The sequence below is a fragment of the Nylanderia fulva genome, unplaced genomic scaffold, assembly GCF_048542155.1.
Source record: "Nylanderia fulva isolate GAGA-0341 unplaced genomic scaffold, ASM4854215v1 Scaffold462, whole genome shotgun sequence".
Taxonomy (NCBI): Eukaryota; Metazoa; Arthropoda; class Insecta; order Hymenoptera; family Formicidae; genus Nylanderia; species Nylanderia fulva.
The window spans coordinates 24,039-40,853 of NW_028190546.1; the positions used below are offsets into that span (position 1 = coordinate 24,039).

General features: G+C 47.2%; 3 protein-coding genes across 3 annotated transcripts; all 3 read left to right on the top strand.

Annotated features, from left to right (window-relative positions):
- The first annotated feature begins 3,401 nt into the window (after positions 1 to 3,401).
- LOC114944908 (uncharacterized) lies at positions 3,402 to 5,825 on the top strand. Its single transcript, XM_029320964.2, has one exon. The coding sequence runs from the start codon at positions 3,402 to 3,404 to the stop codon at positions 5,823 to 5,825; it is 2,424 nt and encodes an 807-aa protein (XP_029176797.2).
- Positions 5,826 to 5,981: 156 nt separating this feature from the next.
- LOC114935473 (uncharacterized) lies at positions 5,982 to 8,561 on the top strand. Its single transcript, XM_029320963.1, has one exon. It carries the CDS (start codon positions 5,982 to 5,984, stop codon positions 8,559 to 8,561), a length of 2,580 nt encoding a protein of 859 aa, XP_029176796.1.
- Positions 8,562 to 12,336: 3,775 nt separating this feature from the next.
- Positions 12,337 to 12,852, top strand: LOC114944904 (uncharacterized). Its single transcript, XM_029320961.1, has one exon. It carries the CDS (start codon positions 12,337 to 12,339, stop codon positions 12,850 to 12,852), a length of 516 nt encoding a protein of 171 aa, XP_029176794.1.
- Positions 12,853 to 16,815: the final 3,963 nt, after the last annotated feature.

Below are 16,815 nucleotides of genomic sequence, written 5' to 3' on the forward strand. Positions count from 1 at the left end.
ATGTATAGAATAATTAGACGAAACAATTGGTATAAACAACAAAAATGTTGTTTTTACAAAAAAATATATATAGCTGCATGTAGCAAATTGTATATTTTTTTTACTGTGTATCTTTTTTTATTTGTCTATAATTATTTTATACATAAAAGTATTATCAAACACTAAATATTTTATTTACAAAATATTTTTTATTTTTTATATCAAAATATGTTAGATTATGTAAAATATCTCGTAAACCGTTCAATTATTGACTTCCCAAGTAGAACAAAAAGTCACGATAGTGTCAAAATGATGTCATTTTGACTTTAAAATGTCAAATTTATATCAAGCCTTTTTGCGATGACGTTAAAATGACGTCATTGTGGCCTGCATGGATATAGAGGGCGCTAAAAACTTTAGAAATCGAAAGTGACGCCATACAATTGTTATATTTATTTTGACACGTGTGCACGTGTACTACGCACAAAGCAAGCGTGAACAAATCCAGAAGAGGACGAATGGTCTATTTTCATTAGTGGTGTGATTGTTTGGCGGTTTAATTGTGCCTGGAAACACGAAGGAAATGAATTCATTAAAGGTATTTATAATTGCTAATTAATATTAACCTCTTGATTTTTAAAGTTTTATAGTTAAAATATTAGAGAATTGTGTAGTACAAATTTATTATTTTTTAAGATTTTTAAAATAATATTTGTTAGATCTTACATACTTTTGTGTATATTAACATCGTTGATGGAATAAAGTTCCTTGCGTTGGAATAATATATATGTGTCGGCTGACGCACTTTCTTTATAAAGATAGAAGAAAATGATCATATAGTTTGACATGAGAAAAATCCAACAAAGAGGTTAAAATAAAGCTGAGGAGTGAATATTTATGTTCATCTGAATAATATTTCTCTTTTTATATATGTATATGTATTGTTGTATTGTCATGTTGTGATAATATTTCTATTTATTTTAAATTTTTTTACTTTCATATTGTGTTTTGTTGTACTGTCATATTTATATTATATATAGTACTGTTGCGATATTATCTTATTTATTAAATTTGCAGACTTTTATGCTGTCACATATACACATTTAGGTATATATAATATATTCTCTTAAATTTATTTATTGTATGTAAAGCAAAATATGAAACGCAAGCTGCATGCTTCATCTGTGAAAGAGGTCAGAAAGCGTCTTAAGACCGAAGAAGTAAGACAGACTTTGACACAAGTTAATGATGCGTTAGAAATTTTTGAACTAGAAGGTCATAATCAACATTCATGTGATAATTTATCAATTCATTCAGAAGAAAATCAAAACAACTTTTGCAATAATAATGATGAATTAGATGAAGACAATGTTAGTTTTAAGCCAAATGTGGAGACTGATGTTGATTCAAAGGAAGAATTTGTAATTAATCTCCAGGATCAGAATGATATTCAATTAACACAGAATTTTGATAAATATCTATTAAAATTTGTGAAGAAATAGGGGCAATGAGAGGTGTTGCACATAGAAAAGTTGATATAATTCTTGTAGGACTACGATCCCTCCATAGTTTTTTACCAAAATCTCACAAAACTTTACTGCAAACTCCACGCAAAGTTGAATTACAACGTAATGGTAGAGGTTTAATGTGGTATAAAGGTGCCTGAACATCTAACATTTTCATCAGATTCTGAGTATGTTGAAGATTAAAAAAAAAAGAAACTTAAGAAAAGACACAATATTCCAAAACCTAGTTCAATTCTATCTTCAAAGCTCAAGGAATTATTTGAGAGTAGCAAAGCCAAGAATTCAGCTAAGTCTACGAATGAATATTTTGCTAATTCAAATCTTTCATCTACATCATCAAAGAAAAATACAACTCTTGTTCGTCGATTATTGCAGGAAAAATCTACACAATCTGGTTTGTATTTCTAATTACTGGAATTTTATTGCAGCATTTAATAGTAGTAGACTATCCTTATATGTTCTTGTACCTTTATTTTTCAAAATCTACTAATAAAGAAAACTTGTCTGACAATGAATGTCATCAACTTTGAGATCTCTAAATTCTTCTTACAATTTTGATTTATCTGAAAAGGCTTCCACTTTTGAGCAATCTCCAGAATCTCAAGATATACTTACAAAATCTGATTACGATAGTGTGAGACAAATAAATAAAAAAAAAATTCTCGAAACAGATCTACATCATTAAAAAGGTTTTTAGAAGGTATTTTTAGTGATTACCTTATTATTATGATAAAAAATAATTAATTAATTCTGAATTAAACATTTTATTATTGATAGGTTCACAGTCTTCTTATTTTTATAATAAAATAATAAAAATTGTTTTCATTGGCAAGTGATTATTTCTACATATACAATAATTTTATATTCTACATATACAATAATTTATGCTGTAAGCCTTAAATTTAATCCATTATGTTCGATTATTCTTCTTCTGACATTTAACTATATGATTAGTTTATTTTTTACAATTTACGGCTTTAGGTATTGACAGCCATAAATCAGGTTTAAGGTTTATTATACCTGTTATTGTTGCGGATTGGAGAGAGAGAGAGAGAGAGAAAGAGAGAGAGAGAAAGTGTGTGTGTGTGGGTGTGTGGGAATGCATCTCGGAGTGCATTCTTCGCCTTGCGACAAGCGCAGCTAACTGCGCTGAAATAGCCGCTCGAATTTGGCGACGATTCGCGCTAAATCCCCGTGCGCCAATCGCGAGCGAACGCGCCCCGCCATATCGCAAGACCGCGCGCGTCTTTAACGCTCGCAATACCTGTCGTTTTGAACGGTGACAGGTAACCGTCTCGTCATAAATATAACCGACGACAACAAGTGATTTTGTCCTCCGACATTCGAGAGGATTCTATCGTCATGTGGAAGGAACACAAACACGGTGTTCCTTACCTCGGAACTCTCTCGAAGGTCGGTAGAAAACAATCACGTTGGTTCACGCTCTCTCTTGTCGAACGGATTTATCGGCGTACGGTCGTTCGCGCGTACAGACAGCATTCCTTTTCGCTCTTCTCGATTTTCGTCGCACTTCTCGCGGGAGATCGATTTTGTCGTTGGATTGCACTTCCGGCAATCATTGCACGCTTCTAATTGCAGTTCACTTGCATTAGAGCGTTTCTTTTGCGCTGTGTAATTATTTGTAAAAATATATTGTGTGCCGTGAACTTTCTTTATTTTTTTCTTTTTTTTTCTGTGCCGTCCTAAACTTGACACTCGCGTCCGCGCACTAACTAAACACTCCGCGTAGCACGGAATATTGCACATTTGCTGGTCCTTCGAGCCGGATCATCGACAGGTCATAATTTGTCGCGCCCGGCACCTATTGAACTTCGCCGTCGGGGTGAGTGCGTGCTCCGTGACCGTGTGAGTGTCCAGTGACCTGTGACAAAGAAAATGGACATGGATCAAATAATCGACGCTCAGCATGAGCTCTACCTACGCATACTGCGTAGCGTGGAGAACTTGAAGAAGATCGGGGCGAGCAAATTGAACGCCCACACTGTCCAGGCTGCAATCCGCGTCCTGGACGATAAATGGGCCAAATTCACGGAACAGCATGAAGAGCTCCGCGCCCACTTCTGGAAGGAGATCAAGCGGGAGAAGTACACCACCGAGGACCTCCTCAGCAAGGTTGAGACGGCGTATTATGGGCAGCGCTCCGAACTCGCCGGACTGGAGGAGCAGTTCATCGAGCCTGTGGGGCCCGCCCTCGGCAAACGGGTCCGAGAGACGGCTCCGTCCCGCCGAACTTTACCGCGGATCAACCTACCGCAGTTTAGCGGCAAGTTCGAGAACTGGCCAGCCTACCGAGATCTGTTCAGCTCCATGGTCCTAGGAGACGCGTCCTTGACAAAGATTGAACAGCTGCATTACCTGAAAACCAGCGTAAAGGGTGATGCTGAACAGCTGATTCGCAACCTGCCTTCTACTGAAGAAAACTTGGAGGATGCGTGGGAATTATTGACTACGTATTTCGAAAATAAACGTTTACTGGTCAGATCCTACCTGACAGCCTTCACTTCGCTGCCGCGATTGAAGGCCCCGTCAGCCAATGGACTACGCCGACTGTTCCACGGCGTGCTCACGACAGTCGGTGCACTGAAGAGCATCGGGCGCCCGATCTCCGACTGCACAGATCTATTCGTCCACCTGGTCGTCGAACTACTGGACGCTGAAACTCGACGTGAGTGGGAGAGCTCCCTCGGAAGGTCGTCGGAGCCTCCGTCCTACGACAAGCTCCGGGAGTTCCTCCAGGAACAACTGATGACCTGGGAGGTCCTCCAGTCAGTGAAGACTGTAGCGCCTGCCAAGCCAACGGAGAAGTCCAGCCGCTCCTCTCGCAGTAGCCATGTGGGTACCAGGGGGCCTGATCCGCACCGCAGCTGTCCGCTCTGCAAAAAGGATCACTTTATTGCTTATTGTGAGCAGTACAAGAAGAAGACGGTTAGCGAGAAGCGGGAAGCCATCAACACTCACCAGCGGTGCTGGAACTGCCTGGGTCGTCATCTGCTAGCCGATTGTAAGTCGCACAAGACGTGCGCTACATGCTCAGGCCGGCATCACACGACGTTGCACGACGCCTTTGCGGCTGTGGCCTTACCTGCGACTGCATCCTCATCTCCGACGGCGACAGTCCACGTCGCGAGGCGACCACCGCGGGAGTGTGGACCGGCGCTTCTGGCAACTGCCCGTGTATTCGTGGCCGACCGCGTGGGTACTCGGCATGCGGTCCGCGCGTTGATCGACCCGGGCTCAGAAACCTCGCTGATAGCGGAATCCTTGGCGCAGCGACTTCGGCTCCCGCGGACCCCATCGTCAGTGGCCATCTTTGGAGTGGGAGGCATCCAGACGGGCGTCACTCACGGACGGATCACCGCCACCGTCTCCTCTCGCGATGGACACTTTGCGCTCGCCGTCTCGCCGCTTGTCTTCCCACGCCTCACGGTGTACGGTGGAACCTCGGAGGGCGAGGCCCGTTCCTGGCCCCACCTCGACGGTCTCGAGCTTGCAGACCCGGAGTTCCACCGCCGGGATGCTGTGGAGTTGCTGCTTGGCGCCGATGTCTATCTGGACCTCGCTCTGCCGGAGGGCTTTCGCCGAGGAGGACCTCGCGAGCCCGGTGCCCTGTTGACTCGCTTTGGCTGGGTGCTGCTGGGCGTCGTTGGAGCCGGTCACGTCGCGGCTCCCGTGTCGTCTCTACAATGCTCCACGGGGGACGATCTGGTAGCTCTCGTGCGCCGCTTCTGGGAGACCGAAGAGCATCCTCGTGCCGCCTTGCCGCTGACCGCTGACGAACGGGAGTGCGAGGACCATTTTGTGCGCACCCACGTGCGACTTGAAGACGGTCGCTATCAGGTGCGACTCCCGTTCCGTCCGGGGCTGCCGGATCTCAGCTCCACGCGCCGCGCCGCGTCACGGCTCCTCGACGTCATGAGGCGTCGGTTCGTTCAAGATCGCGAATTCGGTCTACTGTATCGCGACTTCATGAACGAGTACCTGACACTCGGACACATGTCGCCTGTCTCCGCCGCGTCGCTCTCGCCAGGTTCCAGAATCTGCTTCCTGCCTCACGACGGGGTGCTACGGAGCTCAAGCACGACCTCCAAGATCCGGGTGGTGTTCAACGGCTCGGCGCGTACTGGCGGCGGGTCGTCACTGAACAACTGGCTGCTCACCGGACGTAACTTGCTGCCGTCGCTAGCCGACACCTTGACTCGCTGGCGGCGACACCGCTATGTCTTTGTCGCCGACATCAAGATGATGTATCGTCAGATACAGCTGCACCGCGACGACCGGGACTTGCAGCGGATCCTGTGAACAGAGGGAGATGAGGTCAAGGAATTCCAGCTGAATACCGTGACGTACGGCCTAGCGAGCGCATCGTACCTCGCCATCCGCGTGCTCCATCAACTCGCGAACGACGAGGTTGGCCGCTTTCCGCTGGGCGCCGATGTACTGCGCCAGGATGTCTACATGGACGATGTACTCACCGGAGCCGCCACCCTAGATGCAGCGAACGACCTCCTGGACCAGGTGGCCGCGCTCTGTACGGCGGGCGGCTTCCCGCTTAGGAAGTGGGCTGCCAACGACGATCGCCTCCTGGTAAAAATCCCGCTCGCACATCGCTTGGACGTCATGACAGGTGCCCGACTGCCGTCTGAGAGTCACTCCGTCCTGGGCCTCCGATGGAATCCAAGGGAGGATGTTCTCTCCCTCTCCGTACGACCAACCTCAACGGTTCTACCGACGAAGAGATCGGTGCTCTCGCAGACAGCACGTCTCTTCGACCCACTAGGCTGGTTGGCGCCGATCATAGTACGTGCCAAGCTGCTCGTCCAATCAGCCTGGATACAGCAGCTAGACTGGGACGCTCCGCTGACAAGGGACGACGCCGCCGAGTGGACCCGCCTGGAAGAGGAGCTGCCCTTGCTTGAGGAGATCAGGGTGCCACGCTGGTTCCAGGGTGACGCTGCAAACAACTCGCAACAACTGCACGGATTCTGCGACGCCTCCGAACGAGCCTACGCTGCCGTGATCTACCTCAGGGGCGTGATCGACGGGCAGCCCGACGTAACCCTGGTAGTCGCTAAGACCAAGGTCGCACCGGTCAAGCGTGTATCGCTCCCCCGCCTGGAGCTTTGCGGGGCCACCCTCTTGGCTAAACTGGCCGAACACGTCCGGTCCTCCTTGGGCCTAGAAGGATCGGCGGTGCATCTTTGGACGGACTCCACAGTCACGCTCGGCTGGATCCGAGGACACCCTGCAAGATGGACAACATTTGTAGCCAACCGAGTCGCCGAAATCCACCGAGAGAACCAAGACGCAAAATGGCGGCACGTACCCGGCAGAGACAATCCAGCTGACTGCGCCTTCCGGGGGGTGTCGCCGAGGGAGCTGCTACGCCATCCGTTGTGGTGGCATGGGCCGACCTACCTCAGCGGTCATCCTGACACCTGGCCGAAGGATGTAGGATCCCAGGAAGAGACCAGCCTGCCAGAACAGCGACCGCAAAAATGCCACGTGGTCAGGGAAGTGCTGGAACCTGAAGAGCTTCGCCGATTCTCCAGCCTTCGCCGGTTACTACGCGTATCCTCCTGGATCTGGCGTTGGGCAACTCGCCAGCGCCGCCCCGTCAGCGACGAGGCCGCTCCTGACCTACTGGGGCCGGAGGAGATGGACGCCGCCCTGACTCGATGGATCCGGGTAGTCCAGGAAGCGAACTTCCACCTAGAGCTGCGGGACCTTCGTACCGGGAAATCGCTGGCGACCAGAAGCTCACTCAGGAAGTTGGCTCCCATGCTCGACGATGAGGGGGTCCTGCGGGTTGGCGGGCGGCTGAAACACGCTGTTCTGGATGCCGACCAGCGACATCCAGTCATCCTACCACCGGAATCACGCCTCACCTACCTGGTGATCGATGCCGCTCACAAACGCACCCTGCATGGAGGAGTCCAGTCCACCGTGGGGAACATCAGGGAACGCTTTTGGATCCCACGCGCCCGTCAACTGGTACGAAGTCACATACATCGCTGCCTCTCTTGCGTGCGATGGCGGGCGGCCACTCCGCAACCGAAGATGGGGGATCTGCCGAGGACGCGGGTCACACCAAGTCGACCCTTCCTTCACACCGGCGTGGACCTCGCTGGCCCGGTCTGGCTCAGGACGACGAAGGGCCGCGGTCACAAAGCTCACAAGGGCTTCCTGGTAATCTTCGTATGTTTCAGTACCCGCGCCGTCCACCTGGAGGTGACCAGCGACTACTCCGCCGAAGCCTTCCTCGCTGCCTTTCGCCGGTTCGTGTCGCGTCGAGGGAGATGCACGGCCCTATATAGCGACTGCGGCACCAATTTTGTGGGTGCGGATCGACAACTCAGAGAGCTCTTCAGGGCGGCGAGCGGCGAAGTCCACGCCCTCGTTGGCCGCCTAGCAGACGAGGGAGTTCGGTGGGTCTTCAATCCACCGTCGGCTCCCCATTTCGGCGGCCTGTGGGAGGCGGCTGTCAAGGCCGTCAAACATCACCTGCGGCGCACCATCGGAGAGGCTAAGCTCACCTTCGAAGAGCTGTCCACGCTCCTCGCGGAGGTCGAAGCCTGCCTAAACTCAAAGCCCCTCGGGGCCTTGTCGGATGATCCAGACGACCTTGACGCCCTGACGCCGGGGCACTTCCTGGTGGGAGGGCCTCTCCTCAGCATCCCGGAGCCGTCCCTCTTGGACGCCCCTACTAACCGTCTGAACCGGTGGCGACTTCTGCAGCAGATGCGGGACCATCTCTGGCAGCGATGGACCCGCGAATACCTGCAGGGACTCACACCACGGCCCAAGTGGTGGACCTCCCGGGGAAACCTCTGCGAAGGTCAGCTGTGCCTCATCAAAGGAGAGAGCACCCCGCCGTGCCGGTGGCCGCTCGCCCGAGTTACGCGCTTACACCCAGGCGAGGATGGCCAAGTGCGCGTGGTGGACGTCCGCACCACCGTCGGTGAACTGACCCGGCCAGTGGTCAAGCTGGTTCCACTGCCGACGGTAGCCGCCGTGGAGTCCGGGACCCCCGCGTAACCGCGTGTCTCGTGCAACCTCGCGCTCGGCAAATATCTGTGAAATATTGTAAAATTAGTTATAAAATTAGTCGTTCGTCTCACTATTGTTAATTGTACTGCGTCAACTCTTTTCATACTTACCTGTCTCGCATATTTAGTCGTCTGTCGCAGCTCCACTCGCTCAGCACGTGGCACATGGAGCTCCTAACCTCGCCTGTCAAAACTCGCGTTCGCGCTCGATCCGCGGCCGCGACGATAAAACCAGTCGACACACTATCCCTAGCAACCCTAGGATAGTTCGTCGCGTGTTCCCGACGAAGGCGGGCGGGATGTTGCGGATTGGAGAGAGAGAGAGAGAGAGAGAGAGAGAGAGAAAGAGAGAGAGAAAGTGTGTGTGTGTGGGTGTGTGGGAATGCATCTCGGAGTGCATTCTTCGCCTTGCGACAAGCGCAGCTAACTGCGCTGAAATAGCCGCTCGAATTTGGCGACGATTCGCGCTAAATCCCCGTGCGCCAATCGCGAGCGAACGCGCCCCGCCATATCGCAAGACCGCGCGCGTCTTTAACGCTCGCAATACCTGTCGTTTTGAACGGTGACAGGTAACCGTCTCGTCATAAATATAACCGACGACAACAAGTGATTTTGTCCTCCGACATTCGAGAGGATTCTATCGTCATGTGGAAGGAACACAAACACGGTGTTCCTTACCTCGGAACTCTCTCGAAGGTCGGTAGAAAACAATCACGTTGGTTCACGCTCTCTCTTGTTGAACGGATCTATCGGCGTACGGTCGTTCGCGCGTACAGACAGCATTCCTTTTCGCTCTTCTCGATTTTCGTCGCACTTCTCGCGGGAGATCGATTTTGTCGTTGGATTGCACTTCCGGCAATCATTGCACGCTTCTAATTGCAGTTCACTTGCATTAGAGCGTTTCTTTTGCGCTGTGTAATTATTTGTAAAAATATATTGTGTGCCGTGAACTTTCTTTATTTTTTTCTTTTTTTTTCTGTGCCGTCCTAAACTTGACACTCGCGTCCGCGCACTAACTAAACACTCCGCGTAGCACGGAATATTGCACAGTTATATAATCGAACTTTTATAGTAATTTGTTTATAATATAAAAAAGTCATCATTGTCAATAACATTAGTAACTCTCATTATATTAATTAATAAATTTGAATAAAAATAGTCGGTTCCAAAAACTATCACTTGCCAATGAAAACAATTTTTATTATTCGTAAGAGATTAATTATAATCACAGAATGTGTGAGAGAAATAATCGAATATGATTATACATATAATTAATTTCTTATGATTTAAAAGTCTGAAAGTTTCTACATATACAATAATTTATTATTATTGTATATGTAGAAACTTTCAGACTTTTAAATCATAAGAAATTAATTATATGTATAATCATATATATGTATAAAGTTTCTACATATACAATCTTTCAGGCTGATCAAAAGCGTCATTATTGGGAAACAATTTGTTCAAAATTTGAGAAATCTTAATGTGCAGCCAATCTATCTTTGTTGACGATTCTTGCATGTAATTCAGAATTAATCGATCTTGAGGTTTACCTGTCAGAAAACCACATTAATCAAATGACAGTTTTTAGTCAAATCTATAATATCTATAATAAATATAATATTTAATCCGTAAGAGATTAATTATAATCACAGAATGTGTGAGAGAAATAATCGAATATGATTATACATATAATTAATTTCTTATGATTTAAAAGTCTGAAAGTTTCTACTTATACAATAATTTATTATAGTAAAAATTATAGTTTTAGAAATAAAAAATTGTAACGTTTTATTTAAAACACTCAGTAAATATATTTATACATACATGTGAATGCTCAGTAAATATATTTATACACACACATGTGAATGATAAGTAATTATATTGATAATTATATGTAACTCGATAATGAAAAAATATTATATAATATTTTTTTAAATATCGAGAATAAAATGGGCCCCTCCATCGCCCATTCGCGTGAGAAATAATGAGAACGCAGCCACAAAATGTTTTTTTTTCGTTTCTCCGATTATAGCAAACATTTGCATTGAGGCGTCTTTTTGCAACAATATGTATTGGAATATAACAAACTGTGGCGATAAATGCCACAAGCATATTAAAATATATATAAAATAAAATTTACACGAAATAAAAATATATTACAAGCGACGTGTGTTAAGAATATCGCGACCGGGGACACAAAATAATAAATAAACAAATAGGTGACTAACATGACGAAGGTAGATTTCGATTTCCGAACATAATAAAAAGCGAAAGTTCTTCAAAATAATAGATAGGTTAATCACCTAAAAATAAAAATAAGGTCGTGGAAAAATGGAGAGAAGCAAGACAATGCGCGGCCTCGAAAGGCAGATAGAATTTGACTCGCGTTCGCGATACACGATTTTCCTCGGTGGAGAGTAAAGAGTTTATATTCTTTGTGTGACTCGAATAAACGGAGTAAAAGACAATATACTGTATAACATCTAATAATTATTCCGTCTAAGATATCCTCTCCTGATTCGCGATATTGGCAGAACATTAATTATCGAACTAAGACACGCGCTCTCAAAGTGGTGACCCCGACGTGATAAAAGGTGACGCAAAGTGCTGTGGACATTGCCAAAAATCGTGATACGGATTTTGGAGAATGCATAGAAAAGTGACAGTATGGTGTTGACGCGCGACGATGAGGCTGCCCCTCCGTTAATACAAATTGAGCAGCCGAGACGAGATGCACTGCCTGTGCCAGGGACGTCGCAACAAGCGGTTGAACGACCTTGCCTGTTCATGGCGGGCGCCGAAGTAAATCGCGTAGGCATGAGGATGCCGGAATTTACTTCCGGGGATCCGGAATTGTGGTTTAATATAATAGATTGGAGCTTCCAGGCCGCTGGAATTACTACGGACGCGACCAAGTTCGGTTACGTTCTTACGGCGATCGGTCCGCGACACGCGATGAAGGTACGCGACATAATAATGAACCCGCCAGCGGAACGCGCGTACGAGACTGTGAGATGCGAGCTGATCAAAAGATTAAGCTTGTCGCAGGAGCACAAGACGCGTCGGCTCCTGAAGTATGAGGAGATAGGCGACCGCAAACCGACACAATTTTTGCGGCACCTTCGAGGTCTCGCCGGTAATGTCGTCGGGGATGAAGTCCTGCGCACCATTTGGTTGAGTCGACTACCCGTTTATTTGCAGCCACATCTTGTAACGCGCGTGGGAGATACGCTGGAGACGCTCGCGAATATGGCGGACGCGATCGTGGAGGCAACGAGAGCGCCCGCGGTGCACGTCGCGGAAGCGGCTCGGCCGACGGCGTTCGCGGGTGCCGACGGAAACGGAATAGCTGTATTGGAAGCGAGGATCAATGTGCAGATGACACAGATGCGTATGGCCATGCAGCAAGAGTTCGCGGAACAAATGACTGGCTTGCGAAAATGCATCGAGGCGTTAGAAGAGCGAGAACCTCGCCGGAGCGACGGCGGTGGTCGTCGCAGGCGGGAGCGTTCGCGATCGCGCTCTCGCGTCCGTGGTCACGCGTCAAACCATCTGTGTTACTACCATTAGAGATTCGGACCGGACGCACGAAGATGTGAGCCCCCGTGTGCCGGACAGCCGCAGGAAAACGCGATGGCCCGTCACTGATGACGGCCGGTGATCAAGGCCAGGATTCGCGCCGTCTATTTGTAACTGACCGCGACACGCGAATTAACTTCCTCGTGGATACAGGCGCAGACCTATGCGTTTTTCCTCGCAGGATGGTGCGTGGGCCGCGGCAGAAATCGACGTACGAGTTATCCGCAGCGAATGGAACGGTGATCCATACCTACGGAACCGAGACTTTAACATTAAATCTCGGATTACGACGGAACTTTACGTGGCGATTCGTACTCGCAGATGTGTCGAGGCCGATTATCGCGGACTTTCTGTCTTACTACGGACTCCTGGTGGACTTGCGGAATCGTCGGCTAGTCAATCAGGCGACGGGACTCGTAGCCGGGGGACGTAGTGCACAGTGCGGAATGCCGACCATACGAACGGTGACGGGAGTGACGCCGTATCATAAACTCTTAGCGCGATATCCGGACATTGTACGACCTGACGGGCGCCCGAAAGAGGTGCGACATAACACGAAACATTTTATCGAGACGACCCCGGGGCCGCCGGTAGTGTGCAGACCGCGGAGACTTGCGCCGGATAAATTGACCGCAGCGCGAAAAGAGTTCCAAAAAATGATGGAGCTCGGTATCGTGAGACCGTCGAAAAGTAGTTAGGCGTCTCCGCTACATATGGTGCCGAAGAGAGGTAAAAAGTGGCGACCGTGCGGTGACTATCGCTCGTTAAATGCACGGACGATCCCGGATTGGTACCCGGTCCGGCACATTCAGGATTTCACGATGGAACTAAGAGACAAACGGGTGTTCTCGACGATCGACCTAGTGCGCGCGTACCACCAGATACCGGTGGCGGAAAGTGATATTCCGAAGACCGCGATCACTACGCCGTTCGGCATGTTCGAGTTCCCGTTTATGTCGTTCGGATTGAGAAACGCGGCGCAGACTTTCCAACGGTTCATCGACGAGGTCTTGCGCGGACTCGACTTTTATTACGCGTACATTGACGACATTCTGATCGCGTCAACGACGGCCGAAGAGCATAACAAACACCTACAAACATTGTTCGAGCGATTACAAACATACGGCGTCGTGATTAATCCGGGAAAGTGCGTGTTCGGACAAGCGGAAGTCGAATTCCTCGGATATGAAGTGAGCGGACACGGCACACGACCATTGCCGGCGCGCGTATGGGCGATCGAGGAGTTCGAGGAGCCGAAGACGGCGAAAGAACTGAGGCGATATCTGGGAATGATTAATTTCTACCGGAGATGTCTGCCAAAAGCCGTGGAAATTCAGGCGCCATTAACATTAAACGAGTTACTGCATGGCGATATTAAAGAAAAGACGCTCATTAAGTGGACGCCGGCAGCGAGACAGGCGTTCAAGGACGCAAAAAGTAACTTGGTGCAAGCTACTCTGATATCGCACCCGAAAGTGAACGCGGAGCTTGCCCTATTCACGGACGCATTGGACAGCAGCGTGGGAGCCGTACTGCAGTAGCGAGCGGAAGAAGTTTGGGAACCACTGGGCTTCTTTTCAAAAAAATTAAGTCCGACGGAAGCCAAGTACAGCGCATTTGATCGAGAGCTTTTGGCGATTTATTTAGCTATCAAATACTTCCGCCACATGGTCGAGGCGCAGACCTTTGCAATTTATACGGACCACAAACCTCTCACGTATGCATTTCAGAGAAAGCCTGAAAAATGCACGCCGCGACAATTTCGGCATCTAGATTTTGTCGGACAATTTACGACAGACGTACGACACGTGAGAGGAGAAGAGAATGTAGTGGCGGACACGACACGCTATCACGCATAGAGGAGATAAAAACACCGCTGGACTACGAGGCACTCGCGAGATCGCAGGAGGACGATGCGGAGTGCAACGAGTACATCGAGGGCGACTCAAATTAAAAAAAATAGAGATTCCAGGCGCAGGCACTACGATATGGTGCGATACAATGACGAAGATTCCGAGACCATTTTCGACAAGGCCTTTTCGGAGGGCCGCATTCAATATGCTACACGGACTGGCACACCCGGGGATACGAGCGACGGTGAAGATGGTGACACAGCGTTACGTCTGGCCGTCAATAAAAAAGGACTGTAGTACATGGGCACGTGCATGCATCGAGTGCCAGCGAGCGAAAATTACACGCCACGTAAAATCACCGAGAGGCATTTTCGAGCTACCAAGTCAGAGATTTGAGCATGTGCACGTGGATATCATTAATATGCCGATATTAGACGGAAATAAATATTGCTTGACTTGCATCGCATCGATCGATTCACGCGCTGGCCGGAGGCGTTTCCCATGGAGAACCAGGAGGCAGAGACAGTCGCAAGGACATTCTACCACGGCTGGATAAGCAGATTCGGCGTGCCGTTGAGAATAACAACCGACCAGGGACAGCAATTCGAGGCGCACCTCTTCAAGGAGTTGAGCGGATTGCTAGGATCTAACCACCTGAGGACGACTGCCTATTACCCCCAGGCCAACGGCATGGTGAAACGATGGCACCGCCAATTAAAAGCATTGATCAAGTGCCATCAGAAGGACTGGTGGACGGATGTGCTGCCGACAGTTCTGATGGGCATAAGAGCGGCGTGGAAGGACGATCTGCAGGCGACGGCGGCCGAGCTGGTATATGGAGAAACGCTCAGACTGCCAGGACATTCTTGAATAAGCAGCCCGGCGAGGAGAGAGACGCCAGCAATTTCGTGAAGGAGTTGCTTGCGACGTCATTTCGAGGAGGTCCGGCCGGTCGAGATCACGCAGCACGGAGAACGACGCCCGTTTGTATACAAACAGCTGGGAACCACGGAGAGTGTGTTTGTTCGGCACGACGGGCCGAAAACACAATTGCAGATGCCATACGATGGGCCCTACACGGTGGTTTGACGCGGAGAAAAAACCTTTGTCGTGCGTATGCACGGCAAAGAGCAAACGATATCCATTGATCGTTTAAAACCAGCATATTTGATTTCAGAGAAACAGGCTAACAAAGCGTCGCCGACGGCAAGGACTCCTGGAGACAGAGAAATGAGACTGGACCCGGAGCAGTCGAATAAGGCGCAGCCAGCGAGTGAAAGACGAGAGACACGAACGAGGAGCGGTCGAAGGGTCCGATTTCCGGATCGATATATAATGTAACGCGGCGTGTCGGACAAAATTTTAATTTATATTATTATTATTATTAATTTATATTGTTTTTGTTTCCTATTTATCTCTCCACGCGAGATTATACATTGACGCGGTGACTAATAACGACTCGAATCGACGAATAGGCGGTGATAAAATAATTGTGCAATAACACGCGGTCGAAAATTAGAAAACCACTAGAAGGGGGGTACTGTGGCGATAAATGCCACAAGCATATTAAAATATATATAAAATAGAATTTACACGAAATAAAAATATATTACAAGCGACGTGTGTTAAGAATATCGCGACCGGGGACACAAAATAATAAATAAACAAATAGGTGACTAACATGACGAAGGTAGATTTCGATTTCCAAACATAATAAAAAGCGAAAGTTCTTCAAAATAATAGATAGGCTAATCACCTAAAAATAAAAATAAGGTCGTGGAAAAATGGAGAGAAGCAAGACAATGCGCGGCCTCGAAAGGCAGATAGAATTTGACTCGCGTTCGCGATACACGATTTTCCTCGGTGGAGAGTAAAGAGTTTATATTCTTTGTTGTGACTCTGGAATAAAACGGAGGTATAAAGACAATATACCTGTATAACACCTAATAAATTCACGTCTAAGATATTCTCTCCCGATTCGAGATTAGGCCAAGAAAAGCAGAACATTAATTATCGAATTAAGACACGCGCACCAAAAAACTATTGATTTGTATTTTATTTTATTTAGGATAAAAGGGGACACTTTTTGAAAATACTAACTTTAGAATCCATCGTATCAAGAATAACTTTCCACCATTTTTAAAATCGATTAATAAAAACTTGGTTTAAATAACAGAACGCTAACGTGCAAATCGTTTTGAGAGAAGATATTGTAAAAACAATTAAGCAGCAAAAATCGTCTATGATATAAAAATATCTTTTTCCAAGCGCACATGACAAATCGTTCTGGGAGAAGATATTTTTAAAAGCAAACTAAGCAGACCGATTAGATATTCTGGTAAAAATACCTTTTTTATAATTAATAACGAAAACGCACATGCAAATCATTTTGGGAGAAGATATTTTAAAAGCAACTAGCAGACGAATGGATCGTCTTTGGCATGAAACATTTTTTTTTGTTACTACTGCAACTTTATAACTATTATTACTACTATTGTACTATTGTAACGACTATTTAATACTACCATAATATTTCTATTACTAATAACTATTTAAAATAAGCAAGTGACTGCTTTATGTTTCAGAAATTGTTATTTTTCAAAATTATATATATATATATTTATTTATGTAAAAAAATTTTATAAAAATTGAACCCCATAAATTTTAAATAAGAATGAGGGGGGTATCATTAGAATATCGCAAAAAATGTATAGATGGAGAAAATCTTGAAAATTTCAAAATCATGTTTATTTTTAGAATGATCTCAAGAATACAAATATGTTTCATTGTAGACATCAGTTGCAGGAC

What these genes read in the sequence shown, in the direction of transcription:
- LOC114944908 (XM_029320964.2), top strand. Translation starts at nt 3,402, where the DNA reads ATGGACATGGATCAAATAATCGACGCTCAGCATGAGCTCTACCTACGC.
- LOC114935473 (XM_029320963.1), top strand. Translation starts at nt 5,982, where the DNA reads ATGGACGATGTACTCACCGGAGCCGCCACCCTAGATGCAGCGAACGAC.
- LOC114944904 (XM_029320961.1), top strand. Translation starts at nt 12,337, where the DNA reads ATGGTGCGTGGGCCGCGGCAGAAATCGACGTACGAGTTATCCGCAGCG.